At 46.3% G+C, this 14,847-nt stretch overlaps 1 protein-coding gene across 3 annotated transcripts in view; it reads left to right on the top strand.

Annotated features, from left to right (window-relative positions):
• The window catches only part of LOC142291580 (CYFIP-related Rac1 interactor A-like), a 126,176-nt gene that overhangs the window by 98,845 nt on the left and 12,484 nt on the right, over window positions 1-14,847 (top strand). For all 3 annotated transcript variants that reach the window (XM_075336216.1, XM_075336215.1, XM_075336214.1), the window contains 4 exons: window positions 4,677-4,754; window positions 5,286-5,402; window positions 5,627-5,706; window positions 13,628-13,754. In XM_075336216.1, the coding sequence (XP_075192331.1) occupies window positions 4,677-4,754; window positions 5,286-5,402; window positions 5,627-5,706; window positions 13,628-13,754 (402 nt within the window). The remainder of the gene's footprint in view (window positions 1-4,676; window positions 4,755-5,285; window positions 5,403-5,626; window positions 5,707-13,627; window positions 13,755-14,847) is intronic.

The raw sequence follows: 14,847 nt of genomic DNA, 5'->3' as shown, positions 1-14,847 counted from the left end.
CTGTCCAGATCACATTTTGCCACCAGCGTAATTGACCTACTCCCGTCTCACCTCATCCCCAACCTCACAGCAGTCTTCATCCCAACCCTAACCCATCTATTCAACCTATCACTAGCAACTGGTGTCTTCCTCTCATGTTTTAAACATGCTTCCAATACACCCATCCTCAAAAAGCCCTCCCTTGACCCAGCCTCTATGTCTAGCTATAGCCCCATATAACTTCTTCCCTATGCCTTAAAACTACTGGAATAGCATGTCCATCTTGAATTGTCCCCCCACCTCTCCTCCTGCTCCCTCTTTGACCGGTTACAATCTGGCTTTCAGACCACATCATTCCACCAAAACTGCCCTAACCAAAGTTATCGATTACCTTCTAACCACCAAAGCCAAGGACACTACTCTGTCCTCCTCCTCTTAGACCTGTCTTCTGCCTTTGACACTATGGTCTATTCCCTCCTGCTACAGATCCTCTCAACTCTTAGGGGTACTTTGCACACTACGACATCGCAAGCCGATGCTTGCGATGCTGAGTGCGATAGTCCCCGCCCCTGTCGCAGCTGCAATCTCTTGTGATAGCTGCTGTAGCGAACATTATTGCTACGGCAGCTTCACATGGACTTACCTGCCCTGCGACGTCGCTCTGGCCGGCGACCCGCCTCCTTCCTAAGGGGGCGGGTTGTGCAGAGTCACAGCGACGTCACATGGTAGGCGGCCAATAGAAGCGGAGGGGCGGAGATGAGCGGGACGTAAACATCCCGCCCACCTCTTTCCTTCCGCATAGCCGGCGTGAGCCGCAGGACGCAGGTAGGAGATGTTCCTCACTCCTGCGGCTTCACACACAGCGATGTGTGCTGCCGCAGGAACGAGGAACAACATCGCAACATCGGTCCTTCCGAAATTATGGAAATGACCGACGCTACACCGATGATACGATTTTGATACTTTTGCGCTCGTTAATCGTATCAAAAACGATTTACACACTCTGATATCGACAGCAACGCTGGATGTACATCACTTTCGATTTGACTCCACCGACATCGCACTTGCGATATCGTAGTGTGCAAAGTACCCCTTAGTGTCACAGACTTGGCACTATCCTGGATCACTTCATATCTAAAGGACTCGACTTTCAGCATTTCTCTCTCTCACACCACTTCCTCATCTTGCCACCTATCTGTCGGTGTCCCCCAAGGTTCATTTCTTGGACCCCTGCTATTCTACATCTACACATTCATCTTGGGACAGCTCATAGAGTCCCACGGCTTTTAGTATTATGTATAGGCTGCTGATACGCAGATTTACCTCTCTGGCCCTGATATCATCTCCATACTAACAAAAATCCCACAATGTACAGTATGTCTGCTATTTCATCCTTCTTTTCTGCTCAATTTCTAAAACTGAATATGAACAAAACAGAATTCAACATTCCCCCCCCTACCTCACTCTACCACTCCACCTGACCTATCCATCAATTCAATGGCTGCTCACTCTGTCCAGTCCTGCGTGCTCGCTGCCTGGTGCTAAACCTTGACTCTCATTCAAGCCACATATCCAAGCCCTTTCCACTGCCTGCCGACTCCAACTCAAAAATATTTCCCAGATGCGGACATTCCTTGACCAAGAATCTGCAAATACAGTGCATGCCCTCATTATCTCCCGCCTGGACCACTATAACCTCTTGCTCTGTGGCCTCCCTTCTAACACTCTTACACCCCTTCAATCTATCCTAAATTTTGCTGCCCAACTAATAAACCTGTCCCCCCGCTATTTCCTGGCCTCTCGTCTCTGCCAATCTCTTGACACTGGCTTCCCAATACCCAAAGACTTTTTTCAAAACACTAACCATGACATACAAAGCTACCCGCAACCTGTCTCTTCCATACATCTGTGACCTAGTGTCCCGGTACTTACCTGCATGCAAAATCCGATCTTCACAAGATCACCTTCTCTACTCCCCTCTTATTTCCTCTTCCCTCCTCTTCCCATAATCACATACACGATTTCCCCCATGCCTTCCCAATTCTCTGGAACTCTTTACCCCAACACATTAGACTCTGACCTACAGTAGAAACCTTCAAAAGGAACCTGAAAACCCTCCTCTTCCGACAAGCCTACAACCTGCAGTAACCCGCAGTCCACCATAGCGACGCATGACCTGCTCTACCCTCACCTACTGTATCCTCAACCTCTTCCCTGTAGACTGGGAGCCCTCGCAGGCAGAGTTGTCTCTCCTCCTGTGCCAGTCTGTGTCTTGAATTGGTCACGATTATTGTACTTGTCTATGTATACCCCTTTTTCACATGGAAAGTGCCATGGACTAAATGGCGCTATAATAGTAAATAATAATAATGAACAATCTATTCCACATCATTCATATTAAACAATCTATTCCAAATCATTCTTACTAAATAATCTACAGTGGGTACGGAAAGTATTCAGACCCCTTTAAATGTTTCACTCTTTGTTTTATTGCAGCCATTTGATAAATTCAAAAAAGTTCATTATGTTTCTCATTAATGTACACGCTGCACCCCATCTTCACAGAAAAAAAAATGCCTAATGAGCTCAGAGACAGAATTGTGGCAAGGCACAGATCTGGCCAAGGTTACAAAAGAATTTCTGCAGTACTCAAGGTTCCTAGTAGCACAGTGACCTCCATAATCCTTAAATGGAAGAAGTTTGGGACCACAAGAACTCTTCCTAGACCTGGCCATTTAGCCAACCTGAGCAATTTTGGGAGAAGAGCCTTGGTGAGAGAGGTAAAGAAAAACCCCAAGATCACTGTGGCTGAGCTCCAGAGATGCAGTAAGGCGATGGAAGAAAGTTCCACAAAGTCAACCATCACTGCAGCCCTCCACCAGTTGAGCCTTTATGGCAGAGTGGCCTGACAGAAGCCTCTTCTCAGTGCAAGACATATGAAAGCCCGCATAAAGTTTTCAAAAAAACACATGAAGAATTCCCAGACTATGAGAAATAAGATTCTCTGGTCTGATTAGAAGAAATAGAACTTTTTGGTGATAATTCTAAGTGGTATGTGTGGAGAAAACCAAGCACTGCTAATCACCTGCTTAATACAATCCCAACAGTGAAACATGGTGGTGGCAGCATCATGCTATGGGGATGTTTTTCAGCTGCAGGAACAGGACAACTGGTTGCAATTGAAGGAAAGATGATTGTGGCCAAGTACAGAGATATTCTGGGAGAAAACCTCTTCCAGAGTGCTTTGCCCCTCAGACTTGGCCAAAGGTTCACCTTCCAAAAAGACAATCACCCTAAGCACACAGCTAAAATAACAAAGGAGTGGCTTCAGAACAACTCTGTGACCATGTTTGACTGACCCAGCCACAGCCCTGACCTAAACCCAATTGAGCATCGAGAGAGAGACCTGAAAATGGCTGTTTACCAAACTTCACCATCCAACCTGACCAACCTGGAGTGGATCTGCAAGGAAGAATGGCAGAGGATCCCCAACTTGTTGCATCATTCCCAAGAGGACTCATGGCTGTACTAGCTCAAAAGGGTGTTTCTACTCAATATTGAGCAAAGGGTCTGAATACTTATGACCATGTGATATTTCAGTTTTTCTTGTTTAATAAGTTTGCAAAACTTTCTACATTTCTGGGGGGGGTTTCTATCAAGATGGGGTGCAGAGTGTACACTAATGAGAAAAAAATGAACTTTTTTGAATTTACAAAATGGCTGCAATGAATCAGAGTGAAAATTTTAAAAACGGTCTGAATACTTTCCGTACCCACTGTATAAATAAATAGGCTATTAAAGGACCAGTGAGCAAGGCGGTAGTGTCGTATCACACAGTGTAAATGGACCCCAAGTCTGATATTCTGTTATCCCTCAGTAAAGACTTCATTGTATAACAATTTTGGACCATTTTTTGCTGGTACCATTGTTCTGAGCCTTTGTTCTTCTTTCTTGAAATTTTTAAATAAATTGACAATTGACTGTTACCATTGCCTATGTCAATGAGGCACGTCTCTGCGAATTCTGAGTATTCAATTAATGGGTTGCAGTATCAGCCTGAGTAGCGCCACACCCGTTTGACAGGGTAAATGGTAACATATAAGATTTTACTGACAGTGCAGTGATTTTAGACGGGCAATGCACTATTAACGAGCCCCGATTAACACAAGCCATGGCACCCTTTTACAAGCAGGCAAACAATGATGGGGACAGAACCATCTCCAATACAATCGCTCTATCCCCATGCAGTATAATGTTATCGGTAGCTCTATTTACATGGAGTGACAATAATAATGATTTGTTTTGCATGCATAAATAATTCATTCACCCCCGTTGGGTGATCACTGGTATATTTTACACCATCAGAAAATTGGGGAAGAGCATTCCTCGTTTGCCAATTATCAACTGGTGTAACTGCACTATAAGACTTTTCAGGATTTCCATTCCTCTCTGGGTACTTTAGTGTAATCACGTACTGTAAATAAATTTTACATTGAGCCTAATTTACTAAAATTATCTCCCAGACAGTATATTTCTCAGTATTAACCATTTTTTCTCTTTTAACACTAGAAGTTCCAGAAATTTTGAGCTCCATAGGGTTCCAATGGCAGAAATGTTAAATGACCCCTCTCTGTTAAAGTATTTTTGTCATGCTATTTACTAGCTTCACATGCAATGTACCTATTATTCCCCCTTAGATGACAAATCCTGCAATACAAAATGACTTTAGTTACTATAGAAGGACTGTGAGTCGCAACCGGCTGAACAATTTCCAGGTAATGTCCATTGTGTTTATGAGCTGTTCAACTTAAATGGAATCTGTCACTATATTATTGCTACTCAATCTGAGAGTAGCAGTAAGTAGGGGCAGAGACCCTCATTCCAGCAATGTATAACTTACTGTGCTGCTTGATGCAGTTTTGATAAAATCACTGTTTTGTCAGGTGCAGATTACCATTTCGCTGAATGCTGAGCTATGTATAACCCCACCCACATCACTGATTGGTAGCTTTCTGTAGACACTGTATATGGTCAAAAAGCTGCCAATCAGTGGTAGGGCATCTTTATACAGAGCTCATGAATATGCTTGATTAGGTCGCAGCAGGTTTTCTAGTTTTATGGTGATAATCTCATGTTGTTACATTGATTTTATCAAAACTACAGGAAGCAGACCAATAAGTGACACATTACTGGAATCAGGGTCTCTGTCTCTACATCATGCTACCCTTAGATTAGGTGGCAAAACCCTGGTGACAGATTCCCTTTAAGTACATTATTATTTCTAATGAGTTTTCTTTGTCTATCAGGTGGACTCTGATTGTGATGTGAACAATGAGATGGCCAATCGCATGTCCCTGTTTTACGCCGATGCCACTCCTATGCTGAAAACTCTGAGCAATGCAACCACTAAATTTGTCTCCGAGGTGGGCAAAATGATACAAAAGCGATGACGATTAATAGTGCGTTATAATTAATTGGGATCTGTAGGGCTTATTTGCCATCAGAAAAGTGTATTGTAGTAGATATAGAGGTGTACCAGGAATGAGTGATGTATATCCTAGCTGGTATACATCTCTGGTGGGGACCAAGTGATGCGCTGGACACATAAGCTGATGACACTTAATATACTTACTGTAATTCCTTTTAGAACAAGTCGTTGCCAATTGAGGACACAACAGACTGCCTGAGCACAATGGCATGCGTGTGCAGAGTCATGCTGGAAACGCCGTAAGTACTCGGAAACCATCTTCTGTTATAAAGACCAATATTCATCAATGAGTAACATTCGCATCCATTCTCTGCAGTCAGAAAACAGATTGACCCCTGAGTGAGAGAAGGCTAAGGTCCCATTCACACTTCCGAGTTTCAAATATATGTTCTATCTGTTTTCTTTCAGTTATACCGATAGAACTCTACTACGTCAAAACCCTGTAGCACTACTATGGGGGTTCCAATTTAAGTTTATTTAATCATAATTTAAAATGTTGGAATTTTTTAAATATACTTTGTATTTTAATACTTCAACATTTTCAATATTTGTCTTTGCGTCTAATGAATGATTAAGGACATTCCTATTTACATCCAAAGACACCGCATACACATAAGGGCAAATTCAGACGTTCGTGAAACACGTGTACGGACCATGATGCAGAGGCTTAACACGGGTCTACCAATCTGAACGCAACCACTTCATATATGCCTTCAAGTGCGCCATTGTCCGTACATGTATTTTGCAGATTTGACTTAATAGAGAGATTGTTCCAATTTTATCCTTTGAAAACAACCCTTCGTGAGTGAAACAGACTAGACTTGTAAGAGATGGAACTGATGGACTTACTGCAGCTTACATTGAATTGCCAGCTCTGAAAGTTCCAAGTCTTTCCATGAAAAGAACATTTTTTTCATTCACTGACAGCAAGAAAAATCTTAAAAAAGAATTAAAGGTGTTGTCCACTACTCGGTCAACCCCTTCTCAATCACTGTTTCCCCCAAGTAAAATAACAACTATACTCACCTACATTGTGGGTGCCATTCCAGCGGTGTCGGCACTGACTATCCCAAACAAATCAAACAAGTTGAGGCTGCCCTCTGACTTCCTCCGAATGTGTGATTTATCCGAAGGAGCGGAGTTAAGCCTGCTTTACACGTTGCAATTTGTTGTACAATCGCATTTGCGATGTGACACGCCCAGGTCGCATATGTGATCTTATGAGATTGTACGTAGGTCGTTCATTTGCTGTCACACGTGCGTTAGTAGTCTATGTTAAATTGATCAATTTTGTGTGCGATCCTTTAGATCATGTGTTCTGTGACGTATGCATTGGGCACCCTTTTTTTTTTTTATTTATTGACTTGCGAAGCGTGTGTAATGTGTAGGGATGCGTTTTTTACTATGTCATCTGCCATTCAGCTCTGCTACATGGCCGCTAACAGCAGACACAGCCAGCCATGTAGCAGAGCTGAATGGCAGATGACAGCAGACACAGAAAGAGCCGCACGATCAGAATGAACTCGGGTTAACTTCACCCGACTTCATTGTCATGCTGCAGCTCTGTCTGTGTCGCGTCCTGATTAGCGGTCACCTGTGAAGGACTCACCGGTGACCGCTAAACTCCTGAGTAACTGAATTGAGCAGCCCTCTCTCATATACTCACCGATCCCCAATCTCCGGCGCGGCGCTGCATGGCATTCACACTGCTCCGGCGGCTTTTACTATTTTGAAAAAGCCGGCCGCTCATTAAACAATCTCTTATTCCCTGCTTTCCCCGCCCACCGGCGCCTATGATTGGTTGCAGTGAGACACGCCCCCACGCTGAGTGACAGGTGTCTCACTGCACCCAATCACAGCAGCCGTTGGGCGTGTCTATACTATGCAGGGAAATAAATAATTACATAATTAAAAAAAAACGGCCTGCGGTCCCCCCCAATTTTAAAACCAGCCAGATAAAGCCATAAGGCTGAAGGCTGGTATTCTCAGGATGGGGAGCTCCACGTTATGGGGAGCCTCCCAGCCTAACAATATCAGCCAGCAGCCCCCCAGAATTGCCGCATACATTAGATGCGACAGTTCTGGGACTGTACCCGGCTCTTCCCGATTTGCCCTGGTGCGTTGGCAAATCGGGGTAATAAGGAGTTATTGGCAGCCCATAGCTGCCAATAACTCCTAGATTAATCATGTCAGGTGTCTCCCCGAGATATCTTCCATGATTAATCTGTAAGTGACAGTAAATAAACACACAAACCCGAAAAAATCCTTTGTTAGAAATAAAAAACACAAACATATACCCTCGTTCACCACTTTAATAAGCCTGAAAAAGCCCTCCATGTCCGGCGTAATCCAGGATGGTCAGGCGTCGCTTCCAGCTCTGCTGCATGAGGGTGACCGTAGCTGCAGAATACACCGCCGCTCCTGTCAGCTCCATGCAGCAACTGAAGACAGCCACGCGATCAGCTGAGCTGTCACTGAGGTTACCCGCTGTCACTGGATCCAGCGGTGGCCGCGGGTAACCTCAGTGACAGCTCAGCTGATCGCGTGGCTGTCTTCAGTTGCTGCGTGGAGGTGAAAGGAGCGGCTGTGTCTTCTGCAGCTCCGGTCACCTCCATGCAGCAGAGCTGGAAGCGACGCTGGACCATCCTGGATTACGCCGGACATGGAGGGCTTTTTCGGGCTTATTAAAGTGGTGAACGAGGGTATATGTTTGTGTATTTTATTTCTAATAAAGGATTTTTTCGGGTGTGTGTGTGTTTATTTAGTGTCACTTACAGATTAATCATGAAAGTTATCTTGGGGAGACGCCTGACATGATTAATCTAGGAGTTATTGGCAGCTATGGGCTGCCAATAACTCCTTATTACCCCGATTGCCAACGCACCAGGGCAAATCGGGAAGAGCCGGGTACAGTCCCAGAACTGTCGCATAAAATGTATGCGGCAATTCTGGGTGGCTGCTGGCTGATATTGTTAGGCTGGGGGGCTCCCCATAATGTGGAGCTCCCCATCCTGAGAATACCAGCCTTCAGCCGTATGGCTTTATCTGGCTGGTTTTAATATTGGGAGGGACCGCACGCCGTTTTTTTTAATTATGTAATTATTTATTTCACTGCACAGTATAGACACGCCCACCAGCTGCTGTGATTGGGTGCAGTGAGACTCCTGTCACTCAGCGTGGGGGCGTGTCTCACTGCAACCAATCATAGGCGCCGGTGGGCGGGGAAAGCAGGGAATACGAGATTGTTTAATGAGCGGACGGCTTTTTCAAAATAGTAAAAGCCGCCGGAGCAGTGTGAATGCCGTGCAGCGCCGCGCCGGTGATTGGGGATCGGTGAGTATGAGAGAGGGGGTAAGAGGGATAGACTGACATGGACAGAGAGAGAGGGACAGAGATAGTGACGGACTGACAGAGATTAGTGAATGACAGACATTGTGAGGCACTTCAGAACGCAGCTTTTCAGCTGCGCTCTGAAGTGGACCTTTTTAAGCTGCGGTGCAGAGCGCACACCTGCGCACATAGCCTCAGACATCAAAATCGTATGAGGGATGTCACACGTTTCAATTGACTAGGTTCGTTAACAAAACGTCCAATGTATGAGGAATAAACGACGTGTATGTGATCACCGTATTTGCGTTCAATCTTGATCACATGTAGGTGTCACACGCAAATACGTCATGAACGATGCCGGATGTGCGTCACTTACAACTTGACCCCAACGACGGATTGTGAGATATATTGAAGCGTGTAAAGCGGGCTTAAGAAGCAGCCTATGATTGGCGACATGGATTGCAGCATTGTTATCTCTCAAGAGATCAAAGTAATGGACAACCCCTTTAATTTTTGTTATGGGCAGCAGCTCCCCTTTTCGTGGATTTCTAATTAGGCAATATTAAGTAGATGTGAATTGATATTAGCAGACTTAAGGCCACCTTACACGCTGCGACATCGATAGCAATGTCGCTAGCGATCGCACCCGCCCCCGTCGTGCGTGCGTCACGGGTAAATCGCTGCCCATGGCGAACTATATCGCTAGTACGCGTCACACGCACATACCTTCATAGCAACGTCGCTGTGGCCGGCGAACAAACTCTTTTTTTAAGGGGGAGGTTCATGCGGCGTCACAGCGACGTCACATAGCGGGCCACCAATAGAAGCGGAGGGGCGGAGAGCAGCCGCATTAACGTCACTCCCACCTCGTTGCCGGAGGACGCAGGAACGCTGTTGTTCGTCATTCCCGGGGTGTCACACGTAGCGATGTGTGCTGCCTCAGGAACGCCGAACAACCTGCGTCCAAAATGAGCAACATATTTGGAAAAGGAACGATGTGTCAACAATCAACGATTTTTGCCGTTTTTCGGATCGTTAGCGCTCGCTCGTAGAAGTCACACGCAACAACGTCGCTAACGATGCCGGATGTGCGTCACGAATTCCGTGACCCCAGCGATATCTCGTAAGCGATGTCGTTGCGTGTAAAGCGGCCTTTATCCTTATAGGAAAACAGATTTCATAATTCCTATGAACGTCACAGAGAAGCGTTCCCTTTTGGAGAACCCCCCTCTAAAACCTAGTGCTGCAAAGGTATCCCCCACACTTAATCATTTAATCCTGCATTTCTCCTGCAGCAGGGTTTCAGCTGCCAGACCAGACAATGGGATTATTACTAGTGATGAGCGAGTATGCTTGTTACTACTCGGTACTCGCACGAGTATCACTGTACTCGGGCTACTCAGCGGGTACCGAGTAATTTTGCAATACTCGTGCTTTACTCGTGGTCTTCATCCCTGCATGTTGGCGCTCTTTTGAGAGCCAGCCCTCATGCAGGGATTGGCTGGCAGACCACTGCAATGCCACAGCCCTGTTAGTTGTGGAATTGCAGTGATTGGCCGTCCTGCACAGCGTGACCGAGCCTTTATACCGGCCGGCGCGCTGTGCTCTGTACACAGCCATCTCATATTCCCTGCTTTCCACGCCCACAGGCGCCTATGATTGGTTGCAGTGAGACACGCCCCCACGCTGAGTGACAGGTGTCACACTGCACCCAATCACAGCAGCCGGTGGGCGGGTCTATACTGTGCAGTAAAATAAATAAATAAATAATTAAAAAAAACGGCGTGCGGTCCCCCCAATTTTAATACCAGCCAGATAAAGCCATACAGCTGAAGGCTGGTATTCTCAGGATGGGGAGCTCCACGTTATGGGGAGCCCCCCACCCTAACAATATCAGTCAGCAGCTGCCCAGAATTGCCGCATACATTATATGCGACAGTTCTGGGGCTGTACCCGGCTCTTCCCGATTTACCCTAGTGCGTTGGCAAATCGGGGTAATAAGGAGTTAATGGCAGCCCATAGCTGCCACTAAATCCTAGATTAATCATGTCAGGCATCTCCCCGAGATTCCTTCCATGATTAATCTGTAAATTACAGTTAAAAAACACACACACCCGAAAAATCCTTTATTAGAAATAAAAAACACTAACAAAGTCCCTCATTACCAATTTATTAACCCCGACAAACCCTCCATGTCCGGCGTACTCCACGGACTCCGGCGTCGCGTCCAGCTCTGCTGCATGGAAGTGACAGGAGCTGCAGAAGACACCGCCGCTCCGGTCACCTCCACGCAGCTAATGAAGACAGCCGTGCGATCAGCTGAGCTGTCACTGAGGTTACCCGCTGTCACTGGATCCAGTGACGGCGGGTAACCTCAGTGACAGCTCAGCTGATCGCGCTACTCACCTCATTTGCTGCGTGGAAGTGACCGGAGCGGCGGTGTCTTCTGCAGCTCCGGTCACCTCTATGCAGCAGCGCAGGATGCGACGCTGGAGCATCCTGGATTCCGGCGGACATGGAGGGCTTTTTGGGGCTGATTAAAGTGGTGAACCAGGGTATATGTGTGTGTTTTTTATTTCTAATAAAGGATTTTTCGGGTGTGTGTGTTTATTTACTGTAATTTACAGATTAATCATGGAGGGTGTCTCATAGACACCTGACATGATTAATCTAGGATTTAGTGGCAGCTATGGGCTGCCATTAACTCCTTATTACCCCGATTTGCCAAAGCACCAGGGCAAATCGGGAAGAGCCGGGTACAGCCCCAGAACTGTCGCATATAATGTATGCGGCAATTCTGGGCGGCTGCTGACTGATATTGTTAGGCTGGGGGGCTCCCCATAATGTGGAGCTCCCCATCCTGAGAATACCAGCCTTCAGCCGTATGGCTTTATCTGGCTGGCATTAAAATGGGGGGGACCGCACGCCGTTTTTTTTTAATTATTTATTAATTTATTTTACTGCACAGTATAGACACGCCCACCGGCTGCTGTGATTGGGTGCAGTGTGACACCTGTCACTCAGCGTGGGGGCGTGTCTCACTGCAACCAATCATAGGCACCGGTGGGCGGGGAAAGCAGGGAATAGGAGATTGTTTAATGAGCGGCCGGCTTTTTCAAAATAGTAAAAGCCGCCGGTCACCTCCACGCAGCTAATGAAGGGAATAGCGCGATCAGCTGCTGTCAGTCAGGTAACTCCCGGCCACCGCTGGATCCAGCGGTGGCCGCGATTAACCTCAGTGACAGCAGCTGATCGCTATACTCACCTCAGTTGGTGCATGGAGCTGACTGGAGCGGCGGTGAGTAGCGCGATCAGCTGAGCTGTCACTGAGGTTACCCGCGGCCACCGCTGCATCCACCGCTGGATCCAGGTAACCTCAGTGACAGCTCAGCTGATCGCTATACTCATCTCATTAGCTGCGTGGAGGTGACCGGAGCGGCGGTGTATTCTGCAGCTCCTGTCACTTCCATGCAGCAGAGCTGGACGCGACGCTGGAGGACTGTGGAGTACGCCGGACATGGAGGGTTTGTCGGGGTTAATAAATTGGTAATGAGGGACTTTGTTAGTGTTTTTTATTTCTAATAAAGGATTTTTCGGGTGTGTGTGTTTTTTAACTGTACTTTACAGATTAATCATGGAAGGAATCTCGGGGAGACACCTGACATGATTAATCTAGGATTTAGTGGCAACTATGGGCTGCCATTAACTCCTTATTACCCCGATTTGCCAACGCACCAGGGTAAATCGGGAAGAGCCGGGTACAGCCCCAGAACTGTCGCATCTAATGTATGCGGCAATTCTGGGCGGCTGCTGACTGATATTGTTAGGGTGGGGGGCTCCCCATAACGTGGAGCTCCCCATCCTGAGAATACCAGCCTTCAGCCGTATGGCTTTATCTGGCTGGTATTAAAATTGGGGGGACCGCACGCCGTTTTTTTTAATTATTTAATTATTTATTTCACTGCACAGTATACACACACCGGCTGCTGTGATTGGTTGCAGTGAGACAGCTGTCACTCAGTGTGGGAGCGTGTCTCACTGCAACCAATCATAGGCGCCGAAAAGCAGGAAAGCAGGGAATAGGAGATTGTTTAATGAGCGGCCGGCTTTTTCAAAAGAGGAAAAGCCACCGGAGTTTGAACAGCTGTGCAGCGCCGCGGCAGTGATCGGGGAACGGTAAGTAAGAGAGAGGGGGGGGAACTGACCGACAGACTGTGAGAGGGGGACAGACAAGACAGAGAGAGACAGACCGACGGACTGAGGGAGATAGAATAAAAAAAAAAAAAATGACCGACATCGCTAGTAAAAAGCACAAAACGTGCGTTTTGGACATCGGAGTGCCACACAAGGTTTTCATGTAAAATCTTTCATGTATTAATCTCAAAAAGTAACATACACCAGCTCTATCTCACTATTGGGTATGTGCCCTTAACATTTCCGCCATGAAAATTCATTTTGGTGTCATTTTGGAAGGTTTTCTGGTGAGTCCGTAAAAATGGCGTAAAACTCGGACAAAATTGTTCACATCTGTGACTTTTGAGTGATAAATGCTTCAAGGGGTCTTCCCCATGCTGTTGCCATGTCATTTGAGCACTCTTCTGAGACTTTTGTGACATTTTTAGGGTTTCTACATGCTGCCGGGGGGGTCATTTCACAAAAATACTCGGGTCTCCCATAGGATAACATTGGGCTCGGTGCTCGGGCCGAGTACACGAGTATCTTGGGAGGCTCGGCCCGAGCTTCGAGCACCCGAGCTTTTTAGTACTCGCTCATCACTAATTATTACATAAGACGTTTTATTATACTCATACCTTTTTTCCTTCACTGCAGAGGGTACCGCAGCAGATTCACCAGCACTGAAACACTTCTGTTCTGTATGAGAGTGATGGTTGGTGTTATCATTCTGTATGATCATGTGCATCCTGTTGGAGCATTTGCAAAAACGTCCAAAATTGATGTAAGTATATAACATTTCTCACTTAATTTAGAGCAAGGTGACAAACTTCATTATTTTTTTTTTCTCTGGACAACTAATCAAAATATTACGGACAGACAATATTTTTTACAAACTCATTGTAAAATCGTAATGACTCATAAATATTGTAAGGTATATACAATTATGGCCGGAAGTGTGGGCACCCTTTAAATTGTTCTTGAAAATTAAGTATTTTTTCCAGACAATTATTGCAATTATATGTTTTGTTATACACATGTTTATTTCCTTTGTGTGTATTGGAACAACACAAAAAAGGCAAACTAGACATAATTTCCCACAAAACTCTAACAATGGGCCAGACAAAATTGTTGTCATCTTAATATTTGGTTGCGCACCCTTTGGAACAAATAACTGCAATCAATCACTTCCTATAACCATCAACAAGCCTCTTAAGGGGGCTTTACACGGTAGCGATATCGCTAGCAATTTGTAGCGATAGCGAGCGTGTAAGTACCCGCCCCTGTTGCGCATGCGATTGTTTGTGATCGCTGCCGTAGCGAACATTGTCGCTATGGCAGCGTCACACACACTTACCTGGACGTCGGCGTCGCTGTGACTGCCGAACAATCCCTCCTTCAAGGGGGAGGGACGTTCGGCATCACAGCGACGTCACCGCAACGTCACTAAGCGGCCGGCCAATCAAAGCGGAGGGGCGGAGATGAGCAGGACATAACATCCCGCCCACCTCCTTCCTTCCGACATGTGGCTGGCGGCAGGCAAGGAGACGTTCCTCGCTCCTGCGGTGTCACACACAGCGATGTGTGCTGCCGCATGAGCGATGAACCACCTGGATAAATAACCCTTACCGATTTTTGAGTTTGGGACGACCTCTCCATGGTGAACGATTTTCACCATTTTTAAGGTCGCTTAAGGTCGCTGGTCAGTGTCACACGCTGCGATATCGTTAATGATGCCGGATGTGCGCCACTAACAACTTGACCCCGACGACAAAACATTAACGATATCGTAGCGTGTAAAGCCCCCTTAACACCTCTCAGCTGGAATTTTTTGACCACTCTTATTTAGCAAACTGCTCCATGCTTCTCATATTTGA

This window comes from Anomaloglossus baeobatrachus, chromosome 2, assembly GCF_048569485.1.
Source record: "Anomaloglossus baeobatrachus isolate aAnoBae1 chromosome 2, aAnoBae1.hap1, whole genome shotgun sequence".
NCBI classification, from domain to species: Eukaryota; Metazoa; Chordata; class Amphibia; order Anura; family Aromobatidae; genus Anomaloglossus; species Anomaloglossus baeobatrachus.
This window is presented reverse-complemented; position numbering and strand designations above follow the sequence as displayed.